The sequence below is a fragment of the Telmatherina bonti genome, assembly GCF_933228915.1.
Source record: "Telmatherina bonti genome assembly, chromosome: 17".
In the NCBI taxonomy this organism is placed as follows: Eukaryota; Metazoa; Chordata; class Actinopteri; order Atheriniformes; family Telmatherinidae; genus Telmatherina; species Telmatherina bonti.
In genome coordinates this window covers 18,509,425-18,525,853 of record NC_136615.1, presented here as the reverse complement: position 1 = coordinate 18,525,853, position 16,429 = coordinate 18,509,425, and the positions used below count along the sequence as shown (strand labels likewise).

The 16,429-nt window shown below is 39.1% G+C and overlaps 2 protein-coding genes across 3 annotated transcripts in view; both read right to left on the bottom strand.

Moving 5' to 3' along the window:
* Positions 1-4,375: 4,375 nt before the first annotated feature.
* prdm12a (PR domain containing 12a) lies at positions 4,376-7,776 on the bottom strand (the record flags this gene model as incomplete). The annotated part of the gene is made up of 5 exons (XM_079257082.1): positions 4,376-4,815; positions 4,972-5,086; positions 5,665-5,820; positions 5,930-6,120; positions 7,548-7,776. 5 exons carry the CDS (start codon positions 7,774-7,776, stop codon positions 4,376-4,378), a joined length of 1,131 nt encoding a protein of 376 aa, XP_079113208.1.
* A 4,179-nt stretch (positions 7,777-11,955) lies between these two features.
* The window catches only part of fubp3 (far upstream element (FUSE) binding protein 3), a 31,163-nt gene continuing 26,689 nt past the window's right edge, over positions 11,956-16,429 (bottom strand). The window contains exons 13-19 of one of the 2 annotated variants that reach the window (XM_079257255.1): positions 15,908-16,068; positions 15,551-15,624; positions 15,341-15,417; positions 14,958-15,014; positions 14,262-14,312; positions 14,037-14,164; positions 11,956-13,663 (exon numbers count right to left, since the gene is read on the bottom strand). In XM_079257255.1, coding sequence (XP_079113381.1) covers positions 13,652-13,663; positions 14,037-14,164; positions 14,262-14,312; positions 14,958-15,014; positions 15,341-15,417; positions 15,551-15,624; positions 15,908-16,068 — 560 coding nt within the window. In that variant the 3' untranslated portion in view covers positions 11,956-13,651. The remainder of the gene's footprint in view (positions 13,664-14,036; positions 14,165-14,261; positions 14,313-14,957; positions 15,015-15,340; positions 15,418-15,550; positions 15,625-15,907; positions 16,069-16,429) is intronic. The other variant, XM_079257256.1, reaches the window with a different exon arrangement.

Sequence of the window (16,429 nt, the reverse complement as noted above, 5' to 3'; positions counted from 1 at the left end):
AACAAAAAAAAAAGGTTTTTATGCAATTAATGAAAATACTTTTGGTACGTTATAAACCTACAAACTAGGGCTGCACGACATTGGGAAAAAATGGCATTTTTAACACTGCGATATGTATTGCACTCCTGCCATTCTGTTGACATTTAACCTGCACAGATCTTTCTTCTTTTGGTAAATGTTACATGTTTGGTTGTATTTGAGAGTTAATCTCATCTTTTACTGCTTGTTTTTATTGTGCTTGGTCTTAAATAAAAGTTTTGGTCTATCATGTTTTGTTATGACTGGAGCAGTCGTAAATGAAAATGGACGGGCTCCCTCTCCATGTCTGCAGGTCATCAATGGATAGATGAACATGTTGAGTAGGGCTGTGACGATATGCTTTTGTCCCAATTTGATTTGCTTCGATTCCAATTTTTAGGTGCCATTTCGATTTTCGATTCTCACAATTCTTCGATATTGCTGATATTTGTAGAATAAAAACAAAACAATAAATAAATAAATAAGTTTAAAAAATGTTTTTTTGCTCATTAGTCTTCTAGATTTCAATTAAGAAAAAACAACACAATAGCCAGACCATCATTCTGCTGTTATAATGCCCAAGAAGACAAGTAAAAAGATTAATAAAACGGATAAAATAATTAAAATGACAAACATTTTATGTTGGATTACTTTTATTTATTTGAAAAAAAAAAATCAATTTTAAAATTGTGATGCAAAAAATCCCAATATTCGATTTTTTTATTCGATTTTCCCACCCCTAATCTTGAGTTCATTCACCTCCACCTGTGCAGGACCTACTATTACATACTTGTACATTACAATGACAATACTCAACATATTGTGCAGCTCTATTACAAACTAGTTTACATAGAAGGGCTGAATTTGACTTGAAATAATTAATATATATAAATACTGCAAAAAAAAAAAAAAAAAGAAAAAAAAAGGGAACACTAAAGTCACACATTGTAGATCTGAATGAATGAAATATTTTCTTAAAATACTTTTCTTTCCATAGTTAAATGTGTTGACAACAAAATCACACAAAAATTAATCAATGAAAATCAAATGTATCAACCCATGGAGGTCTGGATTTTAGTTATACTCATAATGAAAGTGGAAAAACACACTACAGGCTGATCCACCTTTGTTGTATTGTCCTTTAAACAAGTCAAAATGAGGCTAAGTAGTGTGTGTGGCCTCCGCGTGCCTGTATGACCTCCCTACAACGCCTGAGCATGCTCCTGATGAGGTGGCGGATGTTCTCCTGACTAAAGCATCCGCCAACTCCTGGACAGTCTGTGGTGCAACTTGGCGTTGGTGGATGGAGCGAGACATGATGTCCCAGATGTGCTCAACTTGATTCAGGTTTGGGGAACGGGCGGGCCAGTCCATAACATCAATGCCTTCGTGTTGCAGGAACTGCTGACACACTCCAGCCACATGAGGTCTAGCATTGTCTTGCATTTGGAGGAACCCAGGGCCAACTGCACCAGCATATGGTCTCACAAGGGGGTCTGAGGATCTCATCTCAGTACCTAATGGCCGTCAGGCTACCTCTGGCGAACACATGGAGGGCTGTGTGGCCCTCCAAAGAAATACCACCCCACACCAGTACTGACCCACTGCCAAACCGGTCATGCTGGAGGATGTTGCAGGCAGCAGAACGTTCTCCATGGTGTCTCCAGACTCTGTCACATCTGTCACATGTGCTCAGTGTGAACCTGTTTTCATCTGTGAAGAACACAGGTCGCCAGTGGTGAATGTTCTGGAAGCACAACCCCCACCCGTGGATATCAGGCCCTCATACCGCCCTCATGGAGTCTGTTTCTGACTGTTTGAGCAGACACATGCACATTTGTGGCCTGCTGGAGCTCATTTTGCAGGGCTATGGCAGGGCTCCTCCTGTTCCTCCTTGCACAAAGAAAGAGGTAGCGGTCTTGCTGCTGGGTTGTTGCCCTCCAACGGCCTCCTTCACATTTCCTGATGTTCCTGTCTCCTGGTAGTGCCTCCATGCTCTGGACACTACGCTGACAGACACAGCAAACCTTCTTGCCACAGCTCGCATTGATGTGTCATCCTGGATGAGCTGCACTACCTGAGCCCCTTGTGTGGGTTGTAGACTCCGTCTCATGCTACCACTAGAGTGAAAGCACCGTCAGCATTCAAAAGTGACCAAAACATCAGCCAGAAAGTATCAGAACTGAGAAGCGGTCTGTGGTCACCACCTGCAGAACCACTCCTTTATTGGGTGTGTCTAACCAGTTGCCTATAATTTTCACCTGTTGTCTTTTCCATTTGCACAACAGCATGTGAAACTGATTGTCAGTCAGTGTTGCTGTCAGTTCGATTTCACAGAAGTGTGGTTGACTTGGAGTTTTGTTAACATTGTATCCCAGTGAGACACAAGTAAAGAAATGTATCTTTTACATATATTAATTTTACATTATTTTAATCATGTTGATTATCAAAAAAATCCCTCAAAGGTGCTCGATCACTGTCTCAATGGTTTAATAGAAAATCAGCTACATTGTGGCAGCAGATAATCATGTTTTCCTGCACTTTTCTTACAGACACAATATTTTTTATTAAAGTCATTCCACTGGAGCTTCCTGTTCAATTCAACTTAATACTTTTACAAATGGAAAATATATTCAACAAATCAAGTTGTGTGTAATATACTCTTTTTTTTAAATCAACCCAAAAATCAAATCAAACTTTATTTCTGAAGCACTTTTCATGCCAGAGGCAACACAGTGTTCTGCATGATAAAACTGTGGCTGATGTTACACAATGTTCTTGATTTGCACTGAAATCCAGAAAAACATTACATTATAACTATTGTGAACCTACACTTCATTGTGTTTATTTACCAAGTTTAATATTAAAGTGACCCAATGAATTTAGTAGTGCTACCAGGACATGTTCGAATTCTAAATCTCTGTGTTAGATATTCTAAAACACCTAAAAAGCAAGAATACTTTCTAATTGAGACAGGAATAATGCATTTATAATATGAGCAACTGCAAGAAAATGAGGAATTCATTTGTCACGAAAACTGAAAATGTACAAATATAGCAAGAACAAATCTGTTTGGCTAATACTTAGAAACCCATGTTTTATTTTTAGCATAAACTGCATGATAAAACAATATTAATATAATATAATAATTTACTTTTTTTTTTTTACTACTTTCAAAAAACATGGATTTAGCTTTACTAAAAACAGGCAGACGTGACAGGATTTTTTCATAGTTTGAAAAAGTCATCTAACTCCTCTTAGGTTTTTTGTTGGTTTATATAGTTGAATAACATTTACATTTGTAACTTATTTGAATGAGCTTAATTGAAATGAATTAATGATCATAACTTTTTTTTTTTTCTTGAGCCATCATCATCAATTATTTTGCTTAGACTGTGAGGTGAAGCAGAGCAACCAGAGGAAATTAAGAAAGAAACTTTTTGATTCAAAATGAAAACTCAAACCACTATTGGCGTAATTACAAGTGAGGTATTTTTTTCATTTACTTATTTTTTTGTTTTAAGATATCATAAAAAAGACATCCAAACTTAGTAAACCTCATATGGAGTAAATGAGGACTCCAACTCTACAGACTTCATTACACCCACATGACTGTGGAACAATTACCCACCAAACTGGTGAACTGTCAGGACCACATACAATGAGTTCTCTGATATTCATGTTTAGAGCCTGAGAATATTTGGCATCAATACTCTGTGTCACTAAATACCAACAAAACTTGTCTTTGTGAGTAATTATTCAGAAATCTCTGAGCTGGGTGTGTATCTTTTATAGCCTGGGTTAAGTGAGTGTTCCCTTTATTTATTAGAGGCAGGCTTTTGTTCTGTATGCGATCAAGAATATAACATGTGGAAATACTGAACTGACATAATAACTGAAATCTTGTATATCATATCTTTTATTTAGGATAGAGGAAAGCACAAATGTATTTACATTCACATGTACAATTTTACAATTGGACAATTCTTCGAAGTACCCACTAAATAAATTTAAAGTGACAATTTCAGTTTACAGTGTGGGATGATGCAGCTGAAACAATGGGTCTCCTCCTTTTCATCCACTGACTGAACAGATGTTTTACTGAGGAAACTTTCCACCTGAACTGAAGAGAGAAACAAGCACTGAAAACATTGCATTTAAAAAAAGGGCAGCTTTGTTTAAGTTTCCTAAATACATATAATACATTTTAATTTGAATGTTTTGACCACTTGAAGCCCAAAGGAGCAAACTGACAACTTTCCTCTGCGAGGTCATGTGTCATGAGTGCACCCTTTACTTCTCCACTACAACGTTATATCTAAAGTGCAACGTTCTGCATGACAGTGTCTCTCTGTCATCATAGCACCATGGTGGGGATGTGGTGCACCAGGGGCATCTGGTGGGACATTGCTGTCAGCTGCGGCGGAGGAGGGGACACTTGTGGGCCAGAGTCGGTACTAGTCACCACCGGTTTGTGTCGTGCGCTCTTCTGATGCGCCCTGAGCCCCGCCAGCTGGGAGTAGGCACTCTGACAAACGTGACACTTGTAGGGTCGCTCACCAGTGTGCAGGCGGACGTGGTTGCGCAGCGTGGATGACTGGCTGAAGCGACGATTACAGAAACGGCAGACAAAGGGTTTGTCTAGAGTGTGGATGCGCATGTGGGAGCGCAGGTTGCTGCGAGAGTTGAAGCCACGGTGGCAGATGACGCAGCGCATGCGACCAGTGCTGGAGGAGGAGGCGGAAGAAGTGGAGGTAGGGGAGCACGTGGAGGTTCCCTCACTGGAGTGAGAATCATCTGGGAGGGGCACAAGGGCATATGGAGTTATCCTTCATAGCTAAAGTTAATCTAGGATGGATGCGGTTATTAAGAAGTTCATTTGTTTGATTCAGCTGTGAGGGGAAAAAAATGATAATGCACTAATTTCTTGCAATTTGTCTTTATTTGACTCACCAGTTCTACTCTTCTTTTGGTGTTCATCTTCAGTTCCAGGCACTCCAGGTATTCCCAGGAATGTGTTATGGGTGTTTCCATACCAAACAAGAAGTTCCTGGTCTGGTGGGATGGTCTAAAGGAAGAGGAGAGGGAATAAATGTCATTTATCTGATTTGACTACATACACTTATTTAATAAATTTAGCACCTCAATGTATGGATCACAAATCTTTATCTTCCAAATCTTAGTGGCAGGCCGATGCCTTTGTGAAAGTGAAGAGTTGCCTTCAATAAGCATTTATCCAATTTAGATGTTGCATTTAGTATGTCAATTTGCATTCATTTAAAGGGGCAGAAATCCATGACCTGCAACGTATAACTAGTTGTAGCCAACCAGCTGGTCAGTAACTGTTGAAGTCCTCCAAGCACTTCACAAGATTTAGGAACTAAAATGATAAGTATTCTTTTTAATATTCTTGATCGTTAATCTTGATCTTACCCTTTGAGATTATCCATGGTTGTTTATTTCATTGTCCTGATCTTATGTTATTGCACTGCAAACTAAACTCCCCCCTGAGGGACAACAAGAGGAGCTGAACTTAACTGAACAGCAGGCGGCGCTGTTTTGCAGATTATTCATGTTTACAAGTCTAACAAAGAGGAGCCCATTTTCAAGTTCGGGGCAAAAACAGTCATGTAGCTACGTCTTCACCTCCACAGCTTTGTAGAAGATGCTGCTCCCGATCTGCACCACCTCCAAGTTCTGCTCCTGCTCGTTTCGGGCGCATTTAATGTAAGTCATCCAGCTGCGCTGGTCCTCCTGACTTGCATCGACGAAATAACGCACTGTCCCGTCTTCGTTAAACACCTGAGCATAAAGAAAGCCAAATCATTCTCAGAACACAGGATTAAATTCCAGGACACTCCTCATATTTTGGACCCGTAGGCCGAACAAAGCAACTGCGTTATAAACTCACCTCCCACATGAGGTTGTTGTTCTTGAACAGGTCCACGTGTTCAGGGGACAGGAGTCTCCCTGTGAACGGGCCCATCTCGGTTCCTGCTTTGATCCAGGTCTTAGAGAAGATGCCAAGACCCTCTCCAGGGATGGAGCTCTGGGCGATGATCACCTCAGTGGGCAGCACCAGGCTGGACAGCTTCTGCACCTCTGCAAATGTGAGAAAGGAAAGTGAGCATGCAAAATATACCAACACTTTGGAGCAAAGAAAAGAAGATTAAAACGGCACATCGGAGTGCAGATAGAAAGAAAAGTAGTAATGTGATGTTTAGCAGGGTGAATGGGCGCCAAAGCGTCGCATGAAGCGAGGCTGCTTGAAGTCCCGAAAAGTCCTAAAAGTAGCCAATGAACTGAATCTTATTTTAGTGACGAAATATTAAGCTTACACCTTATCCTCCGTTTAATTCGATTATCTGGCTGAATTGGACGTTTTTGTTGTGCAAAAGACCCTCGGAGAGCATTTTCATTCGCAGAAAAAAAGGGAGGGAGAAGAAAGGGGGAAAAAAGGTGCTTCTTTAATGTCAAAATCAAAGTTGTTTTTTTTGTTTTTTTTTGTTTTGTTTTTAAGATTCAGGTTGTGAAAAAGGCCAGCCGATTGGGGGTTAAATGGTCCTCTATTGCTGAGGGTCCAGCAATTTGTCATGCTTCAGATGTGATATTCATTAAAGTTTACTGGAAAAGGAACGGCTAATTCCAAATTCATTATCCTTTTAAGAACTTTGTAGCAATAAATTTGCGCTGAATGAAACCAGGACTTGTTTAAAAGACTCAGGAATTTCTGCAACAAAAAAATGGAAAGGCGATTAGATGGTTGACATGCAATGAATAGCATTAGATTTGGCCTTCACGGTGCATTATGTGAGGAACAGCAAATCTTTTAAGGAGAGAGAAAGAGAAAAGCTCCGGAGTCCCATAGCTGCCAAGAGAGGAAAAGAGACTGTCCGGAGATTGATGAATACGGGATAAAAACCCGGGACATCTCAAAGAAAAGAAACCTTTCTCTCTGCGAGGTTTAAGTGGAAACTTTCCCAGGTCAAGCACAAAGTTAACCAAATGAATTTAATGCTCTGCGTCTTTCAATCAGCGCCAGTTACACGCCTAACAAGCCTCCAAACGCGGGGTCTCTGAGCTCTGCGGGGTTAATGCGTTAAATGGAACGACAATAAAATTAAGGAAAAAAGGAAAAAAAAAAGAGGGAAAACAGTAGAAAATCGCACATAAAACGTTGAGGAAAAAGTGCTTAAAATTATTTTAATTTCTCAGGTGTTGTCAAAATTATATGCGTTGATTTGGTTGGAAGAGCACAGATAAATCAAAACATAAAACAGTTAAAAAAAAAAAAAAAAGATTCATTTTTAAAGGAAAGAAACTGCTGGTTTTCCCAAAACCAATATGCAATGAAATGAGCAGTTCTGTAACTATAATTTCAAATGTTCAGAATGTAAAGCTGCATAAAGAAATTAAATCACAAAATTCAACCATAAAAAAATGAAAGAAATCCATGCATGCACCTACTAGTCTGCATTGTAAGATTACATTTACGCACAACCGTCCTGTAAACCAGGATTTCGGCCTACCTCCAGCGAAGGACTGGGCCAAGACTTCGGCTGTGAAAGCGGTCTTGGGGCTGCTGCCGCTGCCGCTACTCTGCCTCTCCTCCGCCAGGTGCTCTCCCAGCACGTTCCTCCACCTGCCGTACAGGAAACTGTGCAGGATGTCCGACGTGATCACGTCTGACAGCGAGCGGCTGGGACACTTAAATCCAGACTTCAGAGCCAGAGCCTCGGCGGGTAGCACAGAGCCCATGTTGCAGGGAGAAAAGCCGGCTGAAGAAGAAAAGTGGTGCGGCTGCAAACTGACACACAGGGTTATTTTTCAGCTCCGTCTTCCTGCTCCAAACTCCGTGCGTAAAGATGCCCTGCCAGGCTGTGAGTCTCTTTATATAAGTGGCTGGTGTGACCCCTGTCTAATTACTCATTAATGACACACCCCTCACCGTGTAGACCTGCCTTGCTCCACAGCAACGCGCAGAGATATTAAAACACTCGGCAGAGGAGGAGCAAAAGTTTACTCCGCCAATTATCTCCTAAATTAACATTTTGACAAAGGCTGAAAATACATGCTTAAATAAAACGTCAATAAACATATTTTGAAACATTTTCATAAAAAGAAAAATAATATATTAAATACCAAATGTTTTTAAAAGTCTTAAAGAGCTACAATTTTGTCCAAACGACCGGCTGTGCGTGCGCCGTGGCGCGTATATGAGAATTGAAGCAAGTGTTAAAAACAAAGTAGAAAATGATGCAACAGGTTGTGAAATAAAAGGCAGAACAAACTGATAGGGGAAAAAAATCGTTGCTGTCATTTAAGGTGATAAGTTGCGTTTTTTTCTGTGCGCATAAGTGGGTCAACCAGTCTGGGAGTTGCGCTTGCATTTTATTCTCAGGGATTTCGTATTCATGCGCTGGTAATATTTTTTTTTTTTTTGAGGAGTTGCGCGGGAATAACAAGAATGGAAACAAGCCCCCCCCCCCCCTTTTTTTTTTTTCTTTTTCTTATACTCCAACATTGTTCACATGCAAAAAATGCAAAGCTGCTTTGACGTGGTGCACTTTTTCAAGCCCTTGTTGAGGTAAGCGGTTTAATATTCATGGATGTTCGGAGCCCCCTAGGTATTGTGCCAACGTTTAGATGAGTATATATGGCCCCCTTTCTTCTCTATAGCCGCAGTCCTCTCTGTTTTTTCCTCTCTTGCCTATTTTTCAGGCTTGATGGACTGGGGCTAAATGGGCAGTTTTCCTTCTTTTCCAGCAGAGAGGACATCTTTATTCCATCCCCGGCTCACAGGTTTCCCATTCAGCTCCCCTCCAAGTAATGTCAGGGGCCTGAAAAGTGCTGCAAATCAATCTTTCATGGTGTTTTGAAGGCAATTTGACATCCATGCACTCTTCTTTTCTCTCCAACATCTACAAGGGGGATTGTCCGAAAAAAAAGAAGGGCAAGTTGTGCTCTCTGTGTCTTTTTTTTTTCTTCTCCCCTGCACGAATATGGACTGTGGCAAAGTAATGGGAAAGAAGATATGGCAAGTAAATACAATAGCGGAGAGTTTTTTGAGCAGCAGAGATAGTGAAAAGGCAAGGTGAGTGACAGAGCACGAAAAAAGATTACTGTGAAACAGCTGCTTTTTATGAGCTGGCCCCTCCTACGTTTGTCTCCTTTTCCCAGATGAAATTTCTCTGCTCTTTCAATGGGATTCTTTCTCATCTAGATTGATTTACATTTATAGCATTCAACGCACAAATCCGATGGTAAATGGCGGGGACAGGGGGGTGGGCCGCTTCTTTATTAAAGAGGAATTAAATGAATTGAATTGGGGTAACGCATGGATTTGATTTGCTTATTTATGCATTAACCTATGGCATTATTTGGAGCTGGTAAAGCCTCGGGCATGTCAGCAATAGCAAATCATCCTGCTTAGCTGTTCCATTGTAAGACAATTTAATCTATTATTCTGTCTATTTAAACCTTATCAATTTAACGTGGATGATTGACAATTATTGCACAAAGAATGCGGTAATTGTTTGATTTCAAAGAGCTGGTGGGAAACCTATTAAAGAAAAGCGTTTGTTTGTGGATAAATAGAGTTTTACGCTTATCAGGGGAGAAAGCAAAAAGCCCGGAGAAAAATCGAGAGGACAGAATTTATTATAGATTAAATATTTAAACTTTAATGACAGATAAGCTTAAAATAAAGAAGTTATGAAAAAAGAAGAGTCGTGTCATATTTTCCCCTGAAAAGTTCAGTTTGCCCCGTAATTTAAAAAAAAAAAAAAAAGTAAAATTAATAAAAAAATTATTTAATTTTTTTTTCTTTCAAAGACACATACCTAAAAAGTCTAAACAGCCTGATGTGGGGAAATAGCCTACACACGCACACACTCATACACACCTACTGCGGCGGTCCAAGCAGCGGGGAGAAAGGAGCGCAGAGTCTCCGGGGATTCTGCGCAGTGTCATTAAAAACAGATTAAGGTAGCTGCCACAGTGTGCTGGATACTCAGGATCGGCTTATCTATTGCAAAGGTGAGAGCGGCGCAGACCCTCATCTCCCTAAAGAGCCCATTTCTCCCCCCTCCTTCCACCTCCCCCCTCTGTTGATGGACGGGACAGGGGGAGTCAGGACACCTGCTGGACGTGCAGGAGGTGGAGGTGCACTTTCTTTCAAAGGACGACTTTAAAAATGTAAAACCAGCTAAATGTAAAATTCTTTAGGGGGAATTAAATAATTATGGATGGGGATTTGTGGGAGGTTTTTGGTGGAGTCTTAATTTTATTTATAGTCAACAGAAATGTGTTTATTTTAAAGCCTAAAACGTTTCCTAACTAAAGTCTCATTGATGAATTTATTTGTGTTACAGTGGATGAAGTAAATAATTTCTTACCGTAAACTAAAATTAGTTTTACTTGTGTAAGAATTTTTTTATTTAGAGTTTACTTGTGTAAAACTACACAAGTATAATAACCTTATAGCCTTCTCATTATGAATCATTATTCATTTATTGCACTGCTGCCTTGAACTTTGTAGATCATCCAAATATCTGTTTCCCACTGACTTACACGTTCCTTTTTACCACTACCCATAATTTACAGTAAAATGATTTGAGGAAAATATGTTTGCAAGGCAACCAGGAGAGAAAATTCCCTCTGCATATCTGAATTTATTATGGATTTGACGTAGGCTACGTCCTGAAATTATACATCTAGAGGAAAATTCTTTCAAACTATTTGATGTGCCATGATTTATACTCAACTGCATGTCATCTTGGATCTACATACATGTGATGCCCCAGAGGTCCAAATAACATAAAATAGAAAAATTTAACAAGCAGAGGATGGGTTGGGGTATCCCACATCCTCACAAAACACTGCGAGAAAAGTAACAAAAATCAGAAGTTTTAAAAATCACAGCGACTTGTCAAAGAAATTAAATTTAGAAAACAAATCAGCTGTTCTAAGAAATGCTTGCTGCTTCATAAGTTGAGTTTTGTTTGTTCAGCAACATTTAGATCATTTTAAGTTTTGATATCTTCCCCCCCCAAAGTCTTTGTGTGTTGCATCAGGTGGAGGCCATCACATCGGCTTTGCAATGATGCAATGCCATCCATTATTATTTTATCATCTTTGCAGTAGAAAGTCCTGCTCTAAAGATTCAGCACGCTGTTACATGAATTAACAGAATTGGAGAATGTGTCTAAGAACGGACTACAATGATAACAATGCCTTCAACACTCAACTAAATGAAACAGCTAAAATATGAAGACAGCCACAAAAGACCAGCAGGTCTGATGTGTCCACAGGGACAACACTTTAAGAGGAACAGGATCAAAATCAAGGGTTGGATTTGGAAACAGCTGCACAGCATCAAAGCAGGGGCTGGTACGGGGCCATGCAGGATGCACTGTGGCAGGAGCCTCCCTGCTGTGGGCAAAGATGTGCAGTGACAAAGCTAGAGGGCCTCTGATGGAGGGAGGTGGAGGGGAACATCTCAGTGGACAGCAGCCTGAGGGCTGTGGACATTTAATACTTATTTAAGGAGGGGAAGGATGCAGGAATCATGAGGGTGAAAAGGGAAGCAAAGCTCAAAACGGAGGTACATTATCTGGAAACGGAGGTACACTATCTGGACACTGTCACCACATTTGCAGAAATTTATGCCCTTCAATTTAAAACCACCTCTACATAAAGCCAACACTTTCTTGAAGTGGCATTTTAAATCATTTTGAAGTTTTATATTTCCCTCTCTAAAGGAAATGGCAGCTTATTAGCATCTTACACCCCCATTTGTACAAAAGATATAAAGTTACAGAATGTATTGTGCAACATATTGACATGAGCCCTGCAAGTGCACAATGAGTAAAATGACATGTGCAGCAGCAGTAAGGTGTTTGCAGCTACTATCATAACCATGTAATAACCACAAGAGAGGCTTGCGGAAAATTTATTTGACTTTGAGAACTGGCAGTTGACTATAGAAAATATAGATTTTCTGCTTATAAAACATGAAAACATACATTTGGCCTATTTAAATCTACGTTTCACCTGTTAGTACACACAACAGAGCTCTCAGTTTCAACACTTTAAGTAGCAGAGTACAACAAAAGACATCCAAATGTTTGTAATAGTCATCCAACAGAAAATCAGCTTAACAGTACACATAAAGGTAGTCTGGATGTTTTTAATACACGGTTAACTGTACACACAAAGTAAAGGAGGAAAAAAAAACCCAAAACACCAGAATTAGACATTTTGAAATTATATCCCTTTTCATTAAGAAATTACATTAATACCAGAATCACTCTTCATAATGATGCATCATTTATATTAGATCACACAGAAATAAAAAAATGAATTAAAAAGTTATTAGCATTGGACTGAGTCCAGCACCCCACCGAGTCCACAGCAAGGAAAAGGTGGGGTGTTGGTGAACTGGGAGGTACCAAATAAGACAAAGTTTTTTTTTTATCATAATACCTTAAAACATAAAAATACTACATTAATTATTACACAGGTATGAATCGCAGAAGCTTAGCAGTCTTGAATAGTTCAGATACAGAGTATACACAAAAATCTACCATCTCTTGTTTCTTTTCACAAGATGCAACATCAAATTTCAAATCGCACATTCACAACCTTTGAACATTTTCAGTATGAAAACAGAAGAAGAGGGACATTTTTTCCTGCGACGCTTATCACAGGAAAAAAAAAAAATCATAAGTGTGTATATATATTTATATATATATATGAAACATATATATCTTAAATTAACAGTCAAATATATGAGCATATATACATAGTTTTACAAGGTAGTAAAGGCAAAAAGCTATTTGCAACATCCCCCTAAATCCTATCAGATCATTGTAATAAATTATCCATGACATTTCCATTTGAAAAAAAAAAAGGAAAAAAAAATCTTAAAACTACAAGTTAAAAATCTGTCAACATATTAGAGAACCTATCTTTGTTTCAAAAGTGAAATAAGATATTGCACCTTTTATTTTTTTTAAACCAGAGTACAATAAAACGACAATGAAAAACAGCATACAAAGCACAACAGGAATTAAATTAGAACTACTGCCACTGGCTGATATTAACCCATTTTTTTTTAAACCATGTAACAAAAATACATTTCCTGTAACAAAACATCACAGTTTCATTTCAATGAATTATGTAAAAGAAAACATTTTAACACACTCTTTAAACATTTTATGACGTGACAAAATGCTATTCAAGACTGCTAAGCACATAATCAATGTTTCATTTCCACATAAACTAGAAAAAATAGATCATATTGCCTTTTGAAATGTTACAACTCTTGGGTTCATTTTGGCGTTTACAATCTGAGTCAAGACAGGAAAATATAGAAAAAACAAAAACAGCTCTCTCAAGTCCGAAAAGGGATCCCAGATACTGTCTATCCAAAATAACAGTGTACATAAGCATTTAGTAACAAATAAATGTTCCTGATTTTAGAAATATTACTTTATCTTATAAGTCATTCTACAGCTAGTGTTTCTCACTAAGAAAAAAAGTCTTCAAGGCGTTTTAAATCTAGACCCCTTCATTAAACAAGGGTTGTTTTCATCCACTCAGTGTTTCAAGTCTTTAACTTGGGCGTCCTCTAGTGATCCTGCTGAACAAACAGATAATAAATATTTATGAGTTGGAAGGAGAAGTCTGGAGGAAACTGACAAATCAAATCATGCATCTCTGCAACACAAAACGCTTCATTCACAGGGACTGTTTAAGGTAGCGAGGATTAAAATGCAGTCAACAACTTTTACATTTTCAAAATGGTAAATAAAAAAAATTGCAAACACACTTCACTAATTACGAATCAATCATGGTTTGAACTCTTCACCATCTTAATTAACTACATTAACCACTGTTTTAGTTTTTTAGTCTCCTTATGAGACACGAAGATATAAGTTTATATAAGAAAACATATATATCTTAAATTAACATTATATAATTATATAAGAGATAAGTTTGGGGTGAGAGCTCACCTGAAGGCCCGGAGCTTGTGTCTGCTGAGTGCCCTGGTTGAAGAAGGCCATCGGCTGTCTGTAGAAGTCGACCCAGGCGTTGTAGTCAGGGTTAGAGGTCTGCTGAGATCCAGGACCAGTTGTCTGACCTGGAAAAAAAAAAGAAGAGGAGGAAAGCACACCAACGAGTAAGAAACAGATCTTTTTGTCATGTGCTTATAATGAAATACTTCCAGCAGCACTTACCCCAACCTTTGTTGTATTCAGGAGCAGAGCTCTGGGGTTGGTTTTGCTGACCTGTTTCAAGCAAGCAAATGTTTTAATTAAGTTTCTTTTAAATTAACCCTCTAATGCATGAATTAAAAAACAATGCCACATTTTAAAAAATATTTTACTTCTACAGACATGTAGATCCACTTTGTCTTGATCATTTGCCTTTTTATTTATTTTATCTATAATATAGAAATCTCCAACATTATATTTATATAATAGAAATGTTCAATAAAAATATACTAGTATCTTTTTCTTGTCCTGTTTATCACTGAAGTAAAGTTGATAATTACAAGCACGTGTAAAAATGAAATTTTATACTATGTTTATTTTTATTTGAGTGGCAGTGTGTTAAGAGACTCTAAAATGTCCACTAATTGCCAAAATTACAAATATACCATCCCCACTGATACTAGAAAACAGCCTTTTAATTTAATTTAATCCACTGTAGTGGACATGATGCATCAAAAAGTTAAAATCGTAAAGACTGTCTTCTACTTCAACAGAAACATTGTGTTGGTGAGCACATTGAGCAGGAAGTTATTACTGAAAAATCAATAAAAAAAGAAAAAAACTTGACTGTGAGCCGATTAAAATCTAAACTCAGATTGTAAAGCAGAGTAAAATACAGCTGGATGGTGAAATATTCCTTTGTTCCCATGCTACACTCGCCTAGCTTTTTATAATACTGCTCCCAGTCCATCTGGCTCGTCTGGGATCCATTGTGACCTGAAACCAGACACAGATAACACCACCAGTTATAAGCAGTGGTTTTTCTCCTTCTCACCTTCTGCTCTCATCTACAAATCCACTTCCCAATGAGTTTGACTGACAGCAAATGTAAAACTTTGTACGGGAAACACGTGGTTAGCTGCAGGGAATGTGCCCGTCATCACAGACTGCAGAACACTTTGATCACAACATCGACAAACCGCTTCATCTTCTGCACTTTCACATGAAAATCAGTTTCTCCAGTATTTTTGACGTTTAACAAATGTTTAAAATTTCTGTATTCTAATATATAAACATTTTTAGCAGCGAGTTTAAATACTTACTGTGATCCTGCTGGTTTTGAGGTTGCCAGATCTGAAAGGTCGTACCCCAGCCTCCAGTCATGAAAGTCTGAGGCCCACTTTAAACAAGACAATTTATTTGATTAACAACTAGTTTTATTCCAAATGTTTAAATCCCACCATCAGCAGAATTTTTACAACATGCAGGGAAATCTGTTCAAATGTGTGGCGAGGTAAGGAGTTGGACCTTACTGCTGAGGAGGTGTGGTTGGTCCTTGGTTGTAAGGATTCACAGTAAAGCTGCTGTTAACCCCCATTCCCGGACCCTGCAAAGAGAAAGGGAAGATGAGGCGAGTGAGAGACCACACTTGTGTTTAAAGGGAGCCAACAGGCAAGGTCAGAGGGCAGAGGCGAGTGCTGATGCACTCCATTAAGTCCATTTGATGGATTCTTCATGTTTAACCTCTGGTGACATCCTGCTAGCCGCCAGGACCACAGCAGCCTAGCTCACCCCAGCAGCTCCCTACATTGACGTGCGCTCATGAATATCAGATCAAACAATAGCAGCATGGTGGGGGGAGAAGTAGGGGCTGGGGCTAGACCACCTACCCCAATTCTCTCATTGATCAGCTGACGAGCCTTTTCCAACTGCTGAGGGGTGCCTCGGATGGAGAAAATGCGTATGTTGGGGTCGGTGTTGGGCGGTGGGTTTCTCTGAAGCTCCACGTGGGCACGAGACTGCTCTTTGATGTTCTTAATGGTTTCTCCACCTAAAACCAGAAGAAATAAATAATTACCAGTATCTGATCTGTATGTAGCGAATAAAGCATACCTGCCTGAGATGTGCCACCAGAAACCTGGTGTCTACATTTCCCACAATGTTACTTCCCTGCCTGCAACTTGACTTAATGTGGGCCGGATTTGTTAGCCTAAGTGTTATTTGAGGTCTTGTTTCTGTTGAATCTCCACACGCAGTCATCCTTTCACATACCTATAAACCAGACGTGTACAATCTGTAGTTTCCCCTTTTAAATGTCGGAACATTTCTGCTCCTGGATGACCAGGAGTGTCCGAAACACTTTCTTGCCACACCAGAGACCTTCGCAATTCCCGTCTCCAACATCTTTTTTT